This window comes from Hyposmocoma kahamanoa, unplaced genomic scaffold, assembly GCF_003589595.1.
Source record: "Hyposmocoma kahamanoa isolate Upper Pololo Valley unplaced genomic scaffold, ASM358959v1 99879, whole genome shotgun sequence".
Lineage (NCBI taxonomy): Eukaryota > Metazoa > Arthropoda > Insecta > Lepidoptera > Cosmopterigidae > Hyposmocoma > Hyposmocoma kahamanoa.
The window spans coordinates 1334119-1349307 of record NW_020656077.1 but is presented as its reverse complement, the minus strand read 5'-3'; the positions used below and the strand labels follow the sequence as shown (position 1 = coordinate 1349307).

At 33.2% G+C, this 15189-nt stretch overlaps 1 protein-coding gene across 1 annotated transcript; it reads left to right on the top strand.

The window, feature by feature from the left end:
* Positions 1–6588: 6588 nt before the first annotated feature.
* LOC113239382 (alpha-soluble NSF attachment protein) lies at positions 6589–13250 on the top strand. The gene is made up of 6 exons (XM_026476364.1): positions 6589–6773; positions 10155–10351; positions 11175–11254; positions 11511–11696; positions 11819–11992; positions 12197–13250. Exons 1-6 carry the CDS (start codon positions 6682–6684, stop codon positions 12344–12346), a joined length of 879 nt encoding a protein of 292 aa, XP_026332149.1. The 5' UTR covers positions 6589–6681; the 3' UTR covers positions 12347–13250.
* The last annotated feature ends 1939 nt before the right edge of the window (positions 13251–15189 follow it).

Below are 15189 nucleotides of genomic sequence, written 5' to 3'. Positions count from 1 at the left end.
ATCAACCGAACCTCGAAACGCCCTGTGCTTTCAATATAGTTTGCCCAGAAGTCAGAAGACATTGGTACACGTCGACATTTCATTATACTTGAACGCTTACTGTGAGAAAACACAAGTGATAAATTATATTATAAAAAATATAGTTTATAAAAAATCAATGGAAAAATCACTGTGTTGTATATTTTCTTAAATAAGGAAGAAATTATTCAAAATTTCGCTTGATGGCTTTATTCCAAGGCCGTAAAACCAATTAAAAAATTTAAAAAATAAGAATCGTTTATTTCTCCTTCCACAATAGTACTAAAACAAGGTACTTATGAATAACTTAGTAAATATTTTACAAAACATTATACAAAGAAGTGTCGATTTTCAATTAAATATCATTACAATTTGTTTGAAAATGTCACGCAAAGTCGCAGGAACTATATTTAAATAGAAATAATAGCAACGGTGTATCAATTAAGAAATTATATTGTTTTATAAAGTAATTATTGTTAAAAGAATGTATAGTAAAAAGCAATAATTATATTTGTGGTGAAATAATGTCATTTAGGTATTTTAGTATTCGTACAGTGGTGTTAGTAATTTATTTCCGTTGATTCGCTGTATGTTCACCGGTGATAGCGTTATGCGAAGATACGAACACATTCCTGCTAAGAACACCAACAATAATACAGAATGCTTAGTATCAGTGTCAAGGTGTCTATTTATAGCAGTAGATTTATAGTGCTATATTATATTTATTGTAAAGTATGTCATAATTTGACAAGTTCAAATTAATGGTATGTAATATCATTTTAAAAATATAGGATCTGTTGAACGATTTCACTTATCTTTACAGAGTTGTTGATTGCTCGCCTATTTTGTGCAATATTTAATATTAATTGCGAAACAACTGAACTATTAGATTAATTTTATACTGCTTACATTTTTATTTTGCACAGTAATCATGATAAAATAATATGATGACATTCGACTTGCCATTTATCCCTCACTTTCAGTTACATTTTCAAACTCTACTTTTGCTATGGATTTTGTTCGATCCAATTATTCGACTGAATTAATCTGAAATAGTGGGATTGATATAATTTTAAGTTCTTTTTTTTAAGATAAACCTTTTTGAATTGATTTTTATCTACTCAAGTAGCCTTTGAAATTTTTAAGTTGTACATTTTGTTCTGAAGTTATATTCACGTAATTAATTAATGTATTAATTTTTTTTATGTAAATATTAGCCACTTTAATTATTATTATTTCTAGCCTTGTCGCTTTTAGAAAACTATTCAATTAATTATTTATGGAAAGAATAAATCAAATTATGATTAAGTTTGTTTCTTTTTTTTTGCATGTTTTGTCCTTTATTTTATGGGTTCCATTAGTTTACTTATTTTTGAGATTAGATACTTATGCGCTTGACTATTCAACTAAGTTCGTTAAGTAGAATATAAGTTACGGCCACGCTTCCCCCCAGAGGCCACACTATGCGTGTAGATTAATATTGCTATAAGACGTAGTTGCAAAATTGTGTAACATGAGGCCCTAACCGCAAAATTATGTCGACGTGGTATTGCGAATCGTATTGGTACGTATGCAGTCTCTTGTAAATAGTGAAATTGATACTATACAATGAAAATCTGACTTAAGGGAAAAGTATTGCATTCACAAAACCATGTCGATGGTTTTTGAATCGGCGTGAGCATTCTACGGTTAGGGCCCTGCATAGGTACTGTACACATTAGGCGAAAAACACACAAATCTGCTAGCTTATTCTATTGATTAACTTCTCTATTATAGCGTAACATATCGTATTGGTATATTTGTTGAAGTTTTTCTTTGGAAAAGCTAATTGTAATTGTGGTATTGTAAAAAATAAAAAATACGTATAATCAACTAACTGTTGTTGCCTAACACTGTCATGTGAATATCGTTACGGTCGTTATTTTAATAAAGGTGGAATGTCTTAATTTTAATGGGACCACTACTACCCTTTTAACGAAAAAAGAATCAAATGTTGGAGTAATCAGTAACATACCTACACCAAAAACAATCGAATTGAGAACCTCCCCCTTCTTTGAAGTCGGTTAAAAAGGACTGTCCTGTGAAAATAATATTTAGAATTTAATAAGTATGTACTTCTTGTAAAGTATATACCTGGTGTAGTTTTGCTGTAGTACTAATGTACTACATTCTTTTCAGTCATTCTAAATCTTATTCTCTAGTCTGCCATAAAAATGTTCAAAAATTTTGGAATTTCTGATTTTAGATGCGATTTTATCAATTTGGATAATACACAAATTATGTATGTTGTATGAAAATATAAAAAGCACCCAACTTTTATTATTAATTTTCATTGATGAATTCATTTTATTTAAAGCAGTTACGATTTAGGGATTATTGTAGTTTTATGTTATAGCTATTTATATTTTGTAATATAAAAATATATGAACTAAAATTTAATGCAAATTGCTTTTGAAAATATATTTTTCTTAAATTATATATGTACAAAGTTCTATTAAAGTAGTGTTTGTTTTTTGCCCTTTGTGTACAAAAATGAGGCTAGGTGAGTGATTATTACCGTAGAAATTAAAATTATGTACAAATTAACTTATGAATGACAACACAATAAGAGAAATACCGTCGAGATTAAATAAAACTATGTATCGTCTTAACTCGCAAACTGCCGGAGCTAAGATATAAAAATTAGGATATATATTTACTATATATATTTACATAGCCAATAATGTTACAGTAATCACAATATTAAAGTAGTCAATAGATGTTTATCAGAGATTATTGTATAGCTGTTGAATTCTAGCTGAAATACTTAATTAGTTCAGGTAACGTTTTATTAACCAGAAATAAAGTTATTTCAGAATTATGATTAAGAGACGCACCGATAGTATTCCTTCGAGTTGATTTTGATTCAAATCAGAAGCGATCCGTTCGGGTAGTCTCGAAATCAGATGGGATTCTGAGCGAGAAGATGAACCTGATTCCTACTATATCTTTCTAATTTGTGAGTTAAATCAGCTATTGTTCCGATTACAAATGTCAAAAGTTTCCGATCGGTCAGTTGTGAATCGCAATTATGCGCCTCGATTCGGAAAAGACGCAGTTTTCTATCGGGAGAGGCCATTGACTTACAAATAAATGGACGACGGGTCTAATGCAAAAACCACGAAAAAAATGTCCCAAGTCAACCTATTTAAACGTAGTGACATTTCAAGGAATATGAAAAATGTAAAATGTTGAATTTAAATTGTAATGTCATCGCAGTATTGTCTAATTTTGCTTGCTTCGCTGTCAGTCGAACAAAAGAAAACTAGAGCGCGAATGACGCTTTGTATACGATTTTAACGCCCTATAAGTTCGGACACTTTTTAGCGCGGACCCGACGTCCATATAATTGTAAGTCAATGGGAGAGGCAATCAAAATCAAGCTGCTTGTCAGAGTACAAACACCGTTTGGTTACGAACATTCGCACACATATATGCGCAACGTTTTAGTGCGGCTCTGAAATTGGTTTTACCCTATTAGTCTTATATTGTGATAATGTGCCTCTCACTGCGCAAATGTTTATCATCTCTAAGCCCACATTTCTTATAAGTAAACTTCAATATATAACACCATGTGTAACAAACGATATATTTTAATACTTATACATATATTTGTGTCGTCGTATTGTAAATTGTACCTGTAATTTGGAAACAATACTTACTTCGTTTAACAGAACGTAACCTGAATAAAAGAAATGTGTAACAAATTTTAAGAAGAAATATTTAAATATATTTTTGTTAGGAGTCGAGAATTTTCTTCATAACTAACTTATATCGTGTATGTAATCGAACACTCTGCTTTCTAAATGTACCTTGTTAAAGCGCAAATAGTGTTGATTAAAATATCTAACTTACAATAAATGAGTAATAAAATAAATATGTTAATTTTTTATTTATTTACAACCATATCTGCACCCAATAAGGAAGATACGAAATATACTTCGGACTAAATAAACACTTAAAACACTTATAGAAGCACAACGTACCCAGCCAATGATAGGGCAAGTGGCTACGCATTGGCAGCAGTGTGTAAGCGCATCCACCGCAGCAGCATTGGGGACTTCCATCTATCGGCCAATGTGCCCAGGGTGCCGTTCTTACTGAGACGCATGCGATGGCGTAGCGAGGAGCTGCACTTTCGTATGATAGTGTATGGTTCAATTTGCATTGCGGCGGAACGGAATTGAAGCGAATTTTTGTAACAATATTGTACATAGCGTAAAGAACTTTATGGTCAATTGTGTAAAGTAGATACGAGGCAAAAACCACGTCTCGCGTCTACCGCGGAATTCTCGCGCTGTTGTGAGAATTCCGCGGCTGCCGTCGGCGGCGCCTGGCGAATGTGCGGGAGGTGGCGCGAAGGCAGGCGCAGTGTCACGTAAACGTCGACGAAATACTACAGCCTCAAGGCGCAGTCGCGAGAAAGCTCGCGAATGCTCAAGCATTCCAGCGACTGCGCCCGTCTTCTCGCACGGCGCGGCGAGGCGAAATTGACGCTTTCGTTCCATTCCGTTCCGCCGCAATGTAAAATAAGCCTATCTGTACCTGTAACCGACGAATTCGAAATTTTGTATGTTTTTTGCGTGGCTTATTGATCATGATTTACAGCGTGACCATGATCGAGTTTTTGAAATATGACTAGTCTCTATTTAGTCGGTTCTAGTCGCAAGAAAACTAAATTTAATCGGTCCGCTGTTCAAAAGTTTTATGGGTGTTTTACTGTCCACGCTGGAATAAGCTTATTCCTGCGGCACAATTTTTTAATGTCTAGAACCACAGCACCTAGTTTAGATCTGATTGCACTCAGAAAAAGTCGCTTATTGGTCGGTTCTAGTCGCGAAATTTTAGAATTAGTTGCCCCTTTGTTTAGAAGATATAACCGATATATTATTTCAAGGTTATACCTGTGTTAGTCTAGGAGCTCATGTAGAAATTTTGCGCAATATGCAGAATATTTTTTTAAATACGTGCTATTTCAAGGTTTTGACAATGTTTAGTTTTTAATACAAGGAAATTAGCAAAAAAAACAGTTAGTTTTCCTTAATGGCATTGGGATTTATCGATTGTCATGATATTTATTAGTGTGTGTGTCGTGTTGGGTTCCCCCTCCTTCGTTTACACGAGACGAACGAACCGTGTGGAGTACAGTAGCGTACGACTATTGATCACAATAATTAAATAATGAATGAATGACTTAATTGAATAAATGATAATTTATAGCGCAAGTCATTTTCAACTACAAATTGGTGTTACGTCTAATTGACTTGAAAAAATTATGTACATATTTAAAACATTTATTTGTTATACTCTATCAATTCAAATTATTTTAATTGTCACGAACACGATATCTTGAGTGATTTCACAACGATCATTTGGAGCGGTGACTTTCCTTAGATATACATTTTTCACTATGTGTACGATTTTTCTACGTAAATGTACCTGTCGATGAAAATAATTGAATATCCAATATCTTCTAAACAAAGGAGCAACTAATTCTAAAATTTTGCGACTAGAACTGACTAATTCACGGCTTTTTCTGAGAGCAATTAGATCTATCTAAGCTAGGAGCTATGGTTCTTGAGATTCAAAAATGGTGCCGCCAGAATAAGCTTATTCCAGCGTGGACATTAAAACACCTTAATAACTTCAAAACGGCATAACGATTAAATGTAGTATTCACGACTATAACCGACTAAATTACGATTTTTTTATTATAATCAGATCTAAGCTAGGTGCTGTGGTTCTGGAGATTGACAAATAGTGCCTTTGGAATGAGCTTATTCCAGCGCAGCGTGGACAGTAAAACACCTTAATAACTTCAAAACGGCGAACCGACTAAATCTAGTATTTACGACTAGAACCGACTAAATCACGATATTTTTATTATAATCAGATCTAAGCTAGGTGCTGTGGTTCTGGAGATTGACAGATAGTGCCATTGGAATAAGCTTATTCCAGCACAGCGTGGACAGAACAAACTCTTGAAACTTTTGAACGGCGGACGACTAAATCTGGTTTATTGCTACTAGAACCGACTAAATAGCGACTTTTTATCTGGCTAGTCAACATTCAAAAACTCTACCATGGTTAAGTTGGATATGGATATGGATAAGGCAGGCACGCGTTTTTTTTTTGGCTAAAGTTCCGTCCGTGAAAGCCCTATTTCTGTTTATTAGCATTTTTCCATCCTCTATGATTACCATTGATAAAATCGACAAATTCTACATGTTTTATGAATCTACTCCAAATCTAGATGGTTCTTAACATTGATCTTTTGGGACCTAAAAGTACCTACTGGGTCCAATGATCTTGATACGTCAGTTTGTGCTATGGTTTTTAGGAAATAATACAATACACACTTGTGAAGTTGTTTAAGAAATGCTAGCATCATTTCGTTCTCCTATGCGACCCTCGCACTAAACAGTTTGGTTGAAAAAACATTAACATTCGTATGTATTGATGGAGCCATAACCAAATTTTATTTTTTACTATTGCAACTCTGATTCAATCGATTCGATGACAGCGACGGTCCGCTTTTTGCCGTTCTTTGGTGACGACATTTTGTCATAATTTCTTTGGAAAACTAGAACATTTCAATAATATTTAGTGTATAGTATCACGAAAATGGCAGACAACGAACAAAAAGCTATGCAGCTAGTGGCGGAGGCGGAAAAGAAGTTAAATTCGTCGAAATCCTTCCTCGGATCACTGTTTGGGTAAGGACAATGACTTGTTCAATTATTTTGTTGATAATTGCCTAATTACTTGATCGTTAATATTTGTAGTTTATGACGTACACAACCAGTTTAATGTAATTATTTATCTTTTGTTTGGTATAACATCATTTGAACAAGAACAATGTATAAGCGACACTCTTCACAAGGGTCCACGCCTATTTCTCATCCTTTGCTAATTGCGAATTATTACTCTGTCAATAATGATGTATGTTCTAAACAACATTCTAGTATTATTTATGTAGAGTGCGAACGCATGGTGGAAAATTCCTGTTTTTTGTGGAGCCTTAAAATAAATTCCAACAGAGTGCAAACTCATGTTAAATTACTCATTTTCATGAATCTTTGAATGAATCCCTAGACAAACGGAACTTTAAAATATTGCAGTGGTTTCCCAGTAAATGAGGCTCATAGCTGTCATTGCCATTGCAACTTTTTATTATGTATTTTGGCTGCTAAATGTTTTACCATACTACATTCAAAACATGAAAATGTGGTAACATAGTTAATCTATCAGAAAATAAAATGGGTTGATCATAATGTTTATTATGACATCATATTTTCTGGAAGGATAAATATTGGGATTATGGTTATCTGCACTAAATTGTTTCATTTCTGCGCTCTTATTGGATAAATGTTCTTTGTGCATAGTTTGGAAAAATGCTTTTGTACATCTTCTTGTTGTGGGTTAACATTACTATGCACTAAGTGCTAATAATGCCCAATATTTTTGATAATTTCTGATGTGATAACTATTCACATATATATCATACACAACATATTAAGTAAATTTTAAAATGAATAATTGGCTCTTTGATTCTTCGTGCTTTGTAACAAAATATTACTAATGGAAAAAGCAGTGTTGTTATAAGTGTACTATAAGCAAAGTCCCAAGTTCCAAAACAATTATTTTTGCTAGTAGAAATTGTAGCTAGCCCCATCTCTTATTTTGTTAACCCTTTTTTTCTGGAATTCTTGTGCTTATAATAAAAATAAGGATTATCCCTCAAATGTCATTGGTTCACATGTATAAGAAAGTTGTGGGTGGCCGTTACTGACTGTCATTTCATGCCATCAAGTATATAACCAGAAATAGAGATGAAATAAGGGCCATACAATCCTGGTAACTCATCGGTCAAATGGAACAATATTACTTATAAATGTCAACTCTCATTTGCGCTGAAAGATAGTACAGCACCAACAACTGCCCTGTGTGTGTCTCCATAAATTCCAAAAATATTCTGTATTTATTGTAATAAAGATAATATCTCTAAAAATGGGGGCTGTTCTATTTAGTGAAGTGGGAAGAACAGCAAAACATGTAATCATAGAATAACCAGAGTCACATTTCATCGGTAATTAAATATTAAATATGTAATTTTTCGTCCATCGTAGGATAGCTCAAATTAAACTGGTCAATTTAAAGTGAAACAATTGATGTGATGTGACCCATCAATTGTTTCAAATCATTTATGCTTCTTGCTTCCACCTAAAGCAACTCCCATTATGTCATCTCATTCTATTCATTATGCACTTGTTGCTAGTGTTGCACTTAAAAACTCTAATTAGGTATCAATATTTGCAAGTAAGTACTACTGTATAACATTATAATGATTTATTTAAACAATTGGTGAAGTAAAAAAACTACATCTGACATCTTGGTATTGTTGAGTCATGAGTATTGTTAGTTACTCCAATTTATTATTTTTTTCACAAATCCACATTCTCTGAATTTATTAAACGTTATTTTCTAACTTTTTAGGTATAGATTTCAAAGTATTCAGCTTTTTATGTAAATGTTTTCTGCATAAGCGTTTTTTTAATTGTGCATTATTGTAATTGGAAGGGCTTTCTGTTATATTTGAAAAGCAATAAAAAAAACTAAAAATTAATAAATTTCTGATGCAATTTCTTAATTAAATCTAAGTTTCAAATAGTTGATGAGTTTTATTTGCATCTGGGGATCATTAAGTAAATAAAAATTGACAGTTTTGTAGTTACGTCTACAAGTACAAATATAAAAATCAATAATAATTTGAAACTATGATAAACGTAACATAATTTTAACATTTTAAGAAATTGTGTCTGTTTTTTTTTTTCATTTAATTTTCCAATTAAGATTTTTACAATATTAAAGAGAGAGACAAATTTATTTCATAACTGAATCAAAATATACAAGTGAAACATATGTAAAAGTAGTTAAACAGTAAAAAATGAACCTTAAACATTATGCAATATTCATAAAGCTATGCAATTAAATCTTAAAGTGTAGTTGCGATGCATTTACTAATAAAATAAGTACCTGTATTTTAGGCATCTAGTTTGAACATATGAAATATTTTTTAATCTTTTAAATGTCCTTTAAATATTGTTTTTGTTTGCTGTCAGTACAAAATTGTGTGATTTGACATTTTTTGATACTCAATGCCATGCTCACTCGAAATGTCTATGGTATCTAGCAATACTACACAATTCGGAATTGGTTAAAACATTCAGAAGTTACAGAGGAATCAATAAACGATATTTCCTTACATATATTCACGATGAAAACATTATGCTCCTTTATCTCTTGACTATCGATTTCGTTAATATAATATTTGCTTAGCCAACTCTTTGTGATATTTCGAATTCGGACTGGCCAATCGAAGCGCAATTGTTATGGTAGTCATTTAGCAGAATAGTTTTCAAACAAAATAAATGACATTTCGTCTCTATTTCTGGTTAAGTACTCAATGTTGCGTGCTTTCAAAAAGAACCCTTACTTTAAGACCTAATATATATTTACACTGAAAAATGCAAACTTCTGCTTAATCAAATTTACTACTTGAGTATTTTTCGAATAATAATAATAATAACGTACACACTCAACATAGCCCCGCACTAGGTAAACCCTGTGTCGCGGGTGCCATGGACACACAAATTACACCCAAACTCATGAGAGAAATAAATGTAGACCATACAATTATTTCTCCCAGCCAGGAAATCGAACCTGGGACCTCTGCGTGGCAGTCCGGCATGGTAACCGTTCGGCTACGGAGGCAGTCAAAATAATATCATAATAATCAGAATAATAATGTTAAGAAGAGCTCTATGATTAAATTTAATATAATGCAATAACACTTAACATTTTCCAAAAAATACATAGAATTCACACTTAATTCACAATTTATTATGAATTACTTTAAAATAAAAGCTTAGTATCATAGACAACCTTTTTTTTTAAGACTCTACTGTATGGCATGGGCTACTAATACATACAGCCATATTTATTAATCTTTCTTATTATGGATATTATGTTAGTGAGAAAATTTATTGCTTTTAAACACAATGTACTTAATATTATTATTATTGTTGTTCAAACAGAGGATCATCGAAAGTAGAAGATGCAGTAGAGTGCTATCTTCGTGCTGCCAACCTTTTCAAGATGGCTAAGAAGTGGCCTCAAGCAGGGCAGGCTTTTTGCAGCGCAGCTCAACTCCATCTGAAAGCCGGTGTTCGCCACGATGCCGCTACGAACTTTGTTGATGCTTCGAACTGCTACAAGAAATGTGATGCGAATGGTCAGTGTACCAAATAGTTATTTCCAAATAGTGTTACAATTTTATTAATCTTGAATTGTATTTTCATTTTTACATATGTTGAATACTCCCGTCTGTTTTGGATTTCTTCCAGTTACATTTTTTATTTTCATTCTTTTATAGCCAAGATGTAAGACACCATAGGCACGCCAAAGGGTGTATGGTAATTTTACTTTTTCTCGTATTGAAGTTATATGTACAGTGAGATCACAACATATTATGGGATACTATGATATGTAAATACTCTCTTCTCGCACGACACGTTTTCCTACCTTGTTCTTCTTACAAAAGAATCTGTCTCTGTGAATCATTGTACACTATAATGGCTGTTGCCAAAGGCCACCAAACAAGATCACTCTATAGGTTTCATTATTTTTTTGCATTTTAATTGTCGTGACCATCTCAGATGGGTTAAGTCGGGCATGAATACATTTTTGACTTAAATATAAAATAAAATGTTATTTTATCAAAGAAGAAATAGTGAAATATCAATCGAAAATTAAATACAAAACAGCAAGTAAAAACTTCACAAAATACTTTCACCAGCAATAAAACTAAAACAATAGTCATTGACTGTCATTATTTTTGGCTATTGATAAAACTTTAGAAAATCTGTCAGAAAAGTTACACGATAAAGATCTCTTAGATTTTTATGTTCCTATCTTGCCATTGAGTGTACTACTGTGCAAATAATATGCTAAGTTTTTGATCAACCACACTTGGTTCTTACGTTTTCTCTCTTGTATTATTAATTATTATAATATGAAATAGATATTTACATATAAGGTGTATTAATATTTTGCAGAGGCTGTCAATTGTCTCATGAAGGCGATTGAGGTTTACACTGACATGGGCCGATTCACCCTGGCTGCGAAACATCATCAGGTAATAGATTAACATTTTCGGGATGGCGTTGTTTTGTAACATATGCACCATAATAATGTTGTTTTGTAATACAATTGGATTAGATATTGATGTTCTTGTTGTCAATGAAAGGCTATGCAAAGCTGTATATAATTAATGGCATCACATCTTTGTGTTCAAATGTAACACTTGATTTTTTTAATAACTTTGGATTAGAAAATTTAAGTTTCGTCTGGAGCCTTGAATCACGATTAAGGCTTTTAATCTATTTCAATAGAACATAGCTGAGCTCTACGAGACTGAGTGTGTGGATTTGGCTCGTGCTATGCAGCACTACGAACAAGCGGCGGATTATTTCCGCGGTGAAGAATCTACCTCCTCAGCTAATAAATGCATGCTCAAACTGGCACAGTACGCCGCGCAGTTGGAGCACTATGACAAGGCAATTCAGATTTATGAGCAGGTTCGTGTTTACTACTTCTACATATTATATACATAACATAATGCAACTAATACAATCTTTCTTACTTATACTTCTATATGTAATATTCAAACGTTCTTTAAATCAAACCCTTCCATTTATAGATCGCCAAATCTTCACTAGACAACAGTCTCCTCAAGTATAGCGCCAAAGAATACATGTTCAGAGCTCTCTTATGCCACTTGTGCGTTGACATCCTGAACGCTCAGCTTGCCTTAGAGAAGTACTGCGGCATGTATCCAGCTTTTGAGGACACTCGGGAGCACAAGCTTATCAAGGTTTGTAAAACAATTGTGTTTCTGTATCCAATTACATTGTGAAACAACAATTTACACTTAAGTTGTATTTCACAGGTTGCTCAACTTGCTGAAACTCTGCTATTGTGTGTTTTCAACTTATATTTTTACTAACTTCTATGTTTTCAGGGCATAGCAAATGTTACACACATATTAAGCCATGTAAATGTTTAATTTGATTGGCAGGAGCTTATCGAGCACTTAGAGGAGCAGAACATTGACGCGTTCACCGAAACTGTGAAAATGTACGATAGCATATCTCGGCTGGATCAATGGTACACCACTATGCTTGTGCGCATCAAGAAACAAATCAACGACAATCCCGACCTCCGCTGAACGCCGCCCGTACGTATGCCGCCCATCGTCGCAGCCGCCGCGTATCCTATTGTGTATTTTATGTTTTTTTTCATATTATATACCTAAAAATTTATTTTTACTGTTGCTTGCGTTGAGTATATATTTAAAGTCTTTATTACATATTAGTTTCGTGCGTTTGTTTATTTGCTAATGATTGTTAGAACTAATTACTTAAGTCTTTGTGATATAAGTGTAAGTTCTAAATGTTTTGTTAACACAATTTTTAATTAACTTGAACTTTCTGTTCGATATGTACACCATCGGCTAGCGTAATACTAAACTGCTTATTGATAAGCTACCATCGAAGGCGAATGACGGCAATTGGTGTTAAAATTTCCTTTTAAATCGTAATTTAGTAGAATATTCATTATGCCTATTTCATTGTAACTGTTAGGCGCGTTACGCTCTACATTACACTATGGTATCAACTTCTCAAAGGTATATTATACACTTATTCTTAATCATATTCTTATTGGTCAACTATAAAGCCGCTTGGCGATTTTTGCGTGATGAATAGTGTACTGTAGAGTCTTAGTATTCAAGGTTTAGAAGCATAACTTTAGGTGTTAAGTCGGGATTTTTTTTTTAAATCAATTTGTTGAGTTCACCATAAACGTTCCACTAAGTACATTTATTTAAATATTAATTCAAGTGTTGCTACCAGCTAGCCACACGTGTAGGTATTGTATATTAGTATTTATTGGTATATCTTATTTAGTGTAAACACGTTTCCCTGAGACGAACACGCATGAAGTGTGAAATCCACCTCAATGGATAAGGACTACTCTCATATAAGGTAATATAAATCAGTCCACGTTTATCGAACATTTATTTCTTTGTAAATATAAAATGTTTCGTTGTTAATAAATTTTATATTTCACTTTTGATTTTTATTTGATTAGTTCCTGTTTTCCAAGTTTTCTTTATTGTTAATGCTATTTTTTTTACAACTATTTCATTTTATACATTTATTTTTTATTATTACATTTATTTATTGAGTTTATTACTTTTAAATTATTGTAAGTCAATAACTACTTCCTCTCGTAATGTATTACTAGCGTATATTGTGCACACGTGCGTCAATTTGTTCGTGTGAAGTGTTCTTGGTACGTATTGGTGATCGTGGTGGGACTTCAGCAATTGTATGAGAATTAAGTCGTTGGTGAACGGTTACATTTAGAATAAACACGCCTTACAATTAGGCTTACTTTTTTGGTAATGTCAATATTTAATAGAGCATGTAAATGCGTCTAGATCTTTTGCACTACATTTTCTGTCTGTGACGAATCTATGCGTGATTAATGGCACGTATTTAAAAAAGAAATCTATACTGTCACTTCTGAAAGGACTGCACATTTCAAGGAAATTCTAATTCTATTATAGACAGAATATTTAGTGCAAATGTTACTTTACCGTCTGTTTGTACTGGTTCATTTGTACAAACAATTGCCTACATGCTAGTACCAGATAGTTTAAAATGTTTCGCATTGGTATAGTCTTAACCTAGCAATGGCAGTTATATCATTGTATCGGCACACACATATTCGTTTAATGTATCAATAAAGTGTTAATACATTTTTTTGTATTTCTTTTAATACAAACACACTGGCAAAATGGAGAAAATTCACAAACATGCAATTTAGGATTATGGTAATAGGTATTTCACAGAAGAATGTAGAATACTGTATTTCTATTGCTCTATCTATTGCTGTTATCGACTACGCTGACCTAACCGTTTTATAAAACGTTATTTGTAATTTGAGTGTATCAGCACAAAAGGGTGTAACCCACATTCTATTTTTTCTGCAATGTTACTTTAAATGATACAAGAGTACATAATTGTTATATATTTGGATGTCATTTTCATGTATAAAAATTATATTTATGAATATTGATCATATATGATCACTATTATATAAAATTAATTTGGTTAATTTTAAACCCTCCTTATCTTGCGTGCCTTATTCCAGCGTGAACTTCAAAACGGCGTAACGACTAAATCTAGTTTTTCACGTGTAGAACCTACTAAATCACGACTTTTTTTTAGTGTACCCAGATTTAAGCTAGGTGTTGTGGATCTCGAGATTGAGAAATCACCCTCTTTGAAAGGCGGACCAACTAAATCTAGTATTTTGCGACTAGAACTGACTAAATAGCGGCTTTATTTGAAAAACTCGGTCATGGCAATAATGGAGTAACATGCGTTACTCCATTATGTACCATTATCTTCTATATGCAATTCATGGCGTTCACCACACGTAGATACATAGATTTTCAAATTGACGTTTTGTTATACAGAACATTCAAGTTATGTCTTGTTTTGGTCGAATTATTTCGATGATCGATAGCTGCCTTATGTACTTTAACATCTCATACTGACGCTCCTTTGTAGCGAGATTTAGGTGTTTTGGATTTGCCACTACGACTGAGGTTCATTCTCCGTCGATGTATTGTCACTTTCGAACGTATGCTTCCTGTTGGTCGACAACCTATGGTGTTTTCATGGCTTTGTTGAGTACTTACAGATCGACGTCGTTTTCTCGAGCTCTTGTGATGTTGACTTTTTGGTCTATGAGAAATTGTTGTTTCTGTTTCTGGACGCGTATATTATTGCTAGCTGGGCTATTATCTTGTTCCTTGTCCCTATTGATGCCGCCATACACGTTCACCGTGAATGTGAATTCTGTTTCGGCCAGGAACGTTTTCTTCAATACCGACACTGCAAAAAATAGTAGTACCTAAATATTAGACACTGCTCAAAAATATCTAGGGATCAAACGCCTATGAGAATTCATACGTGATTGAGCCCTAGAAACTTGATG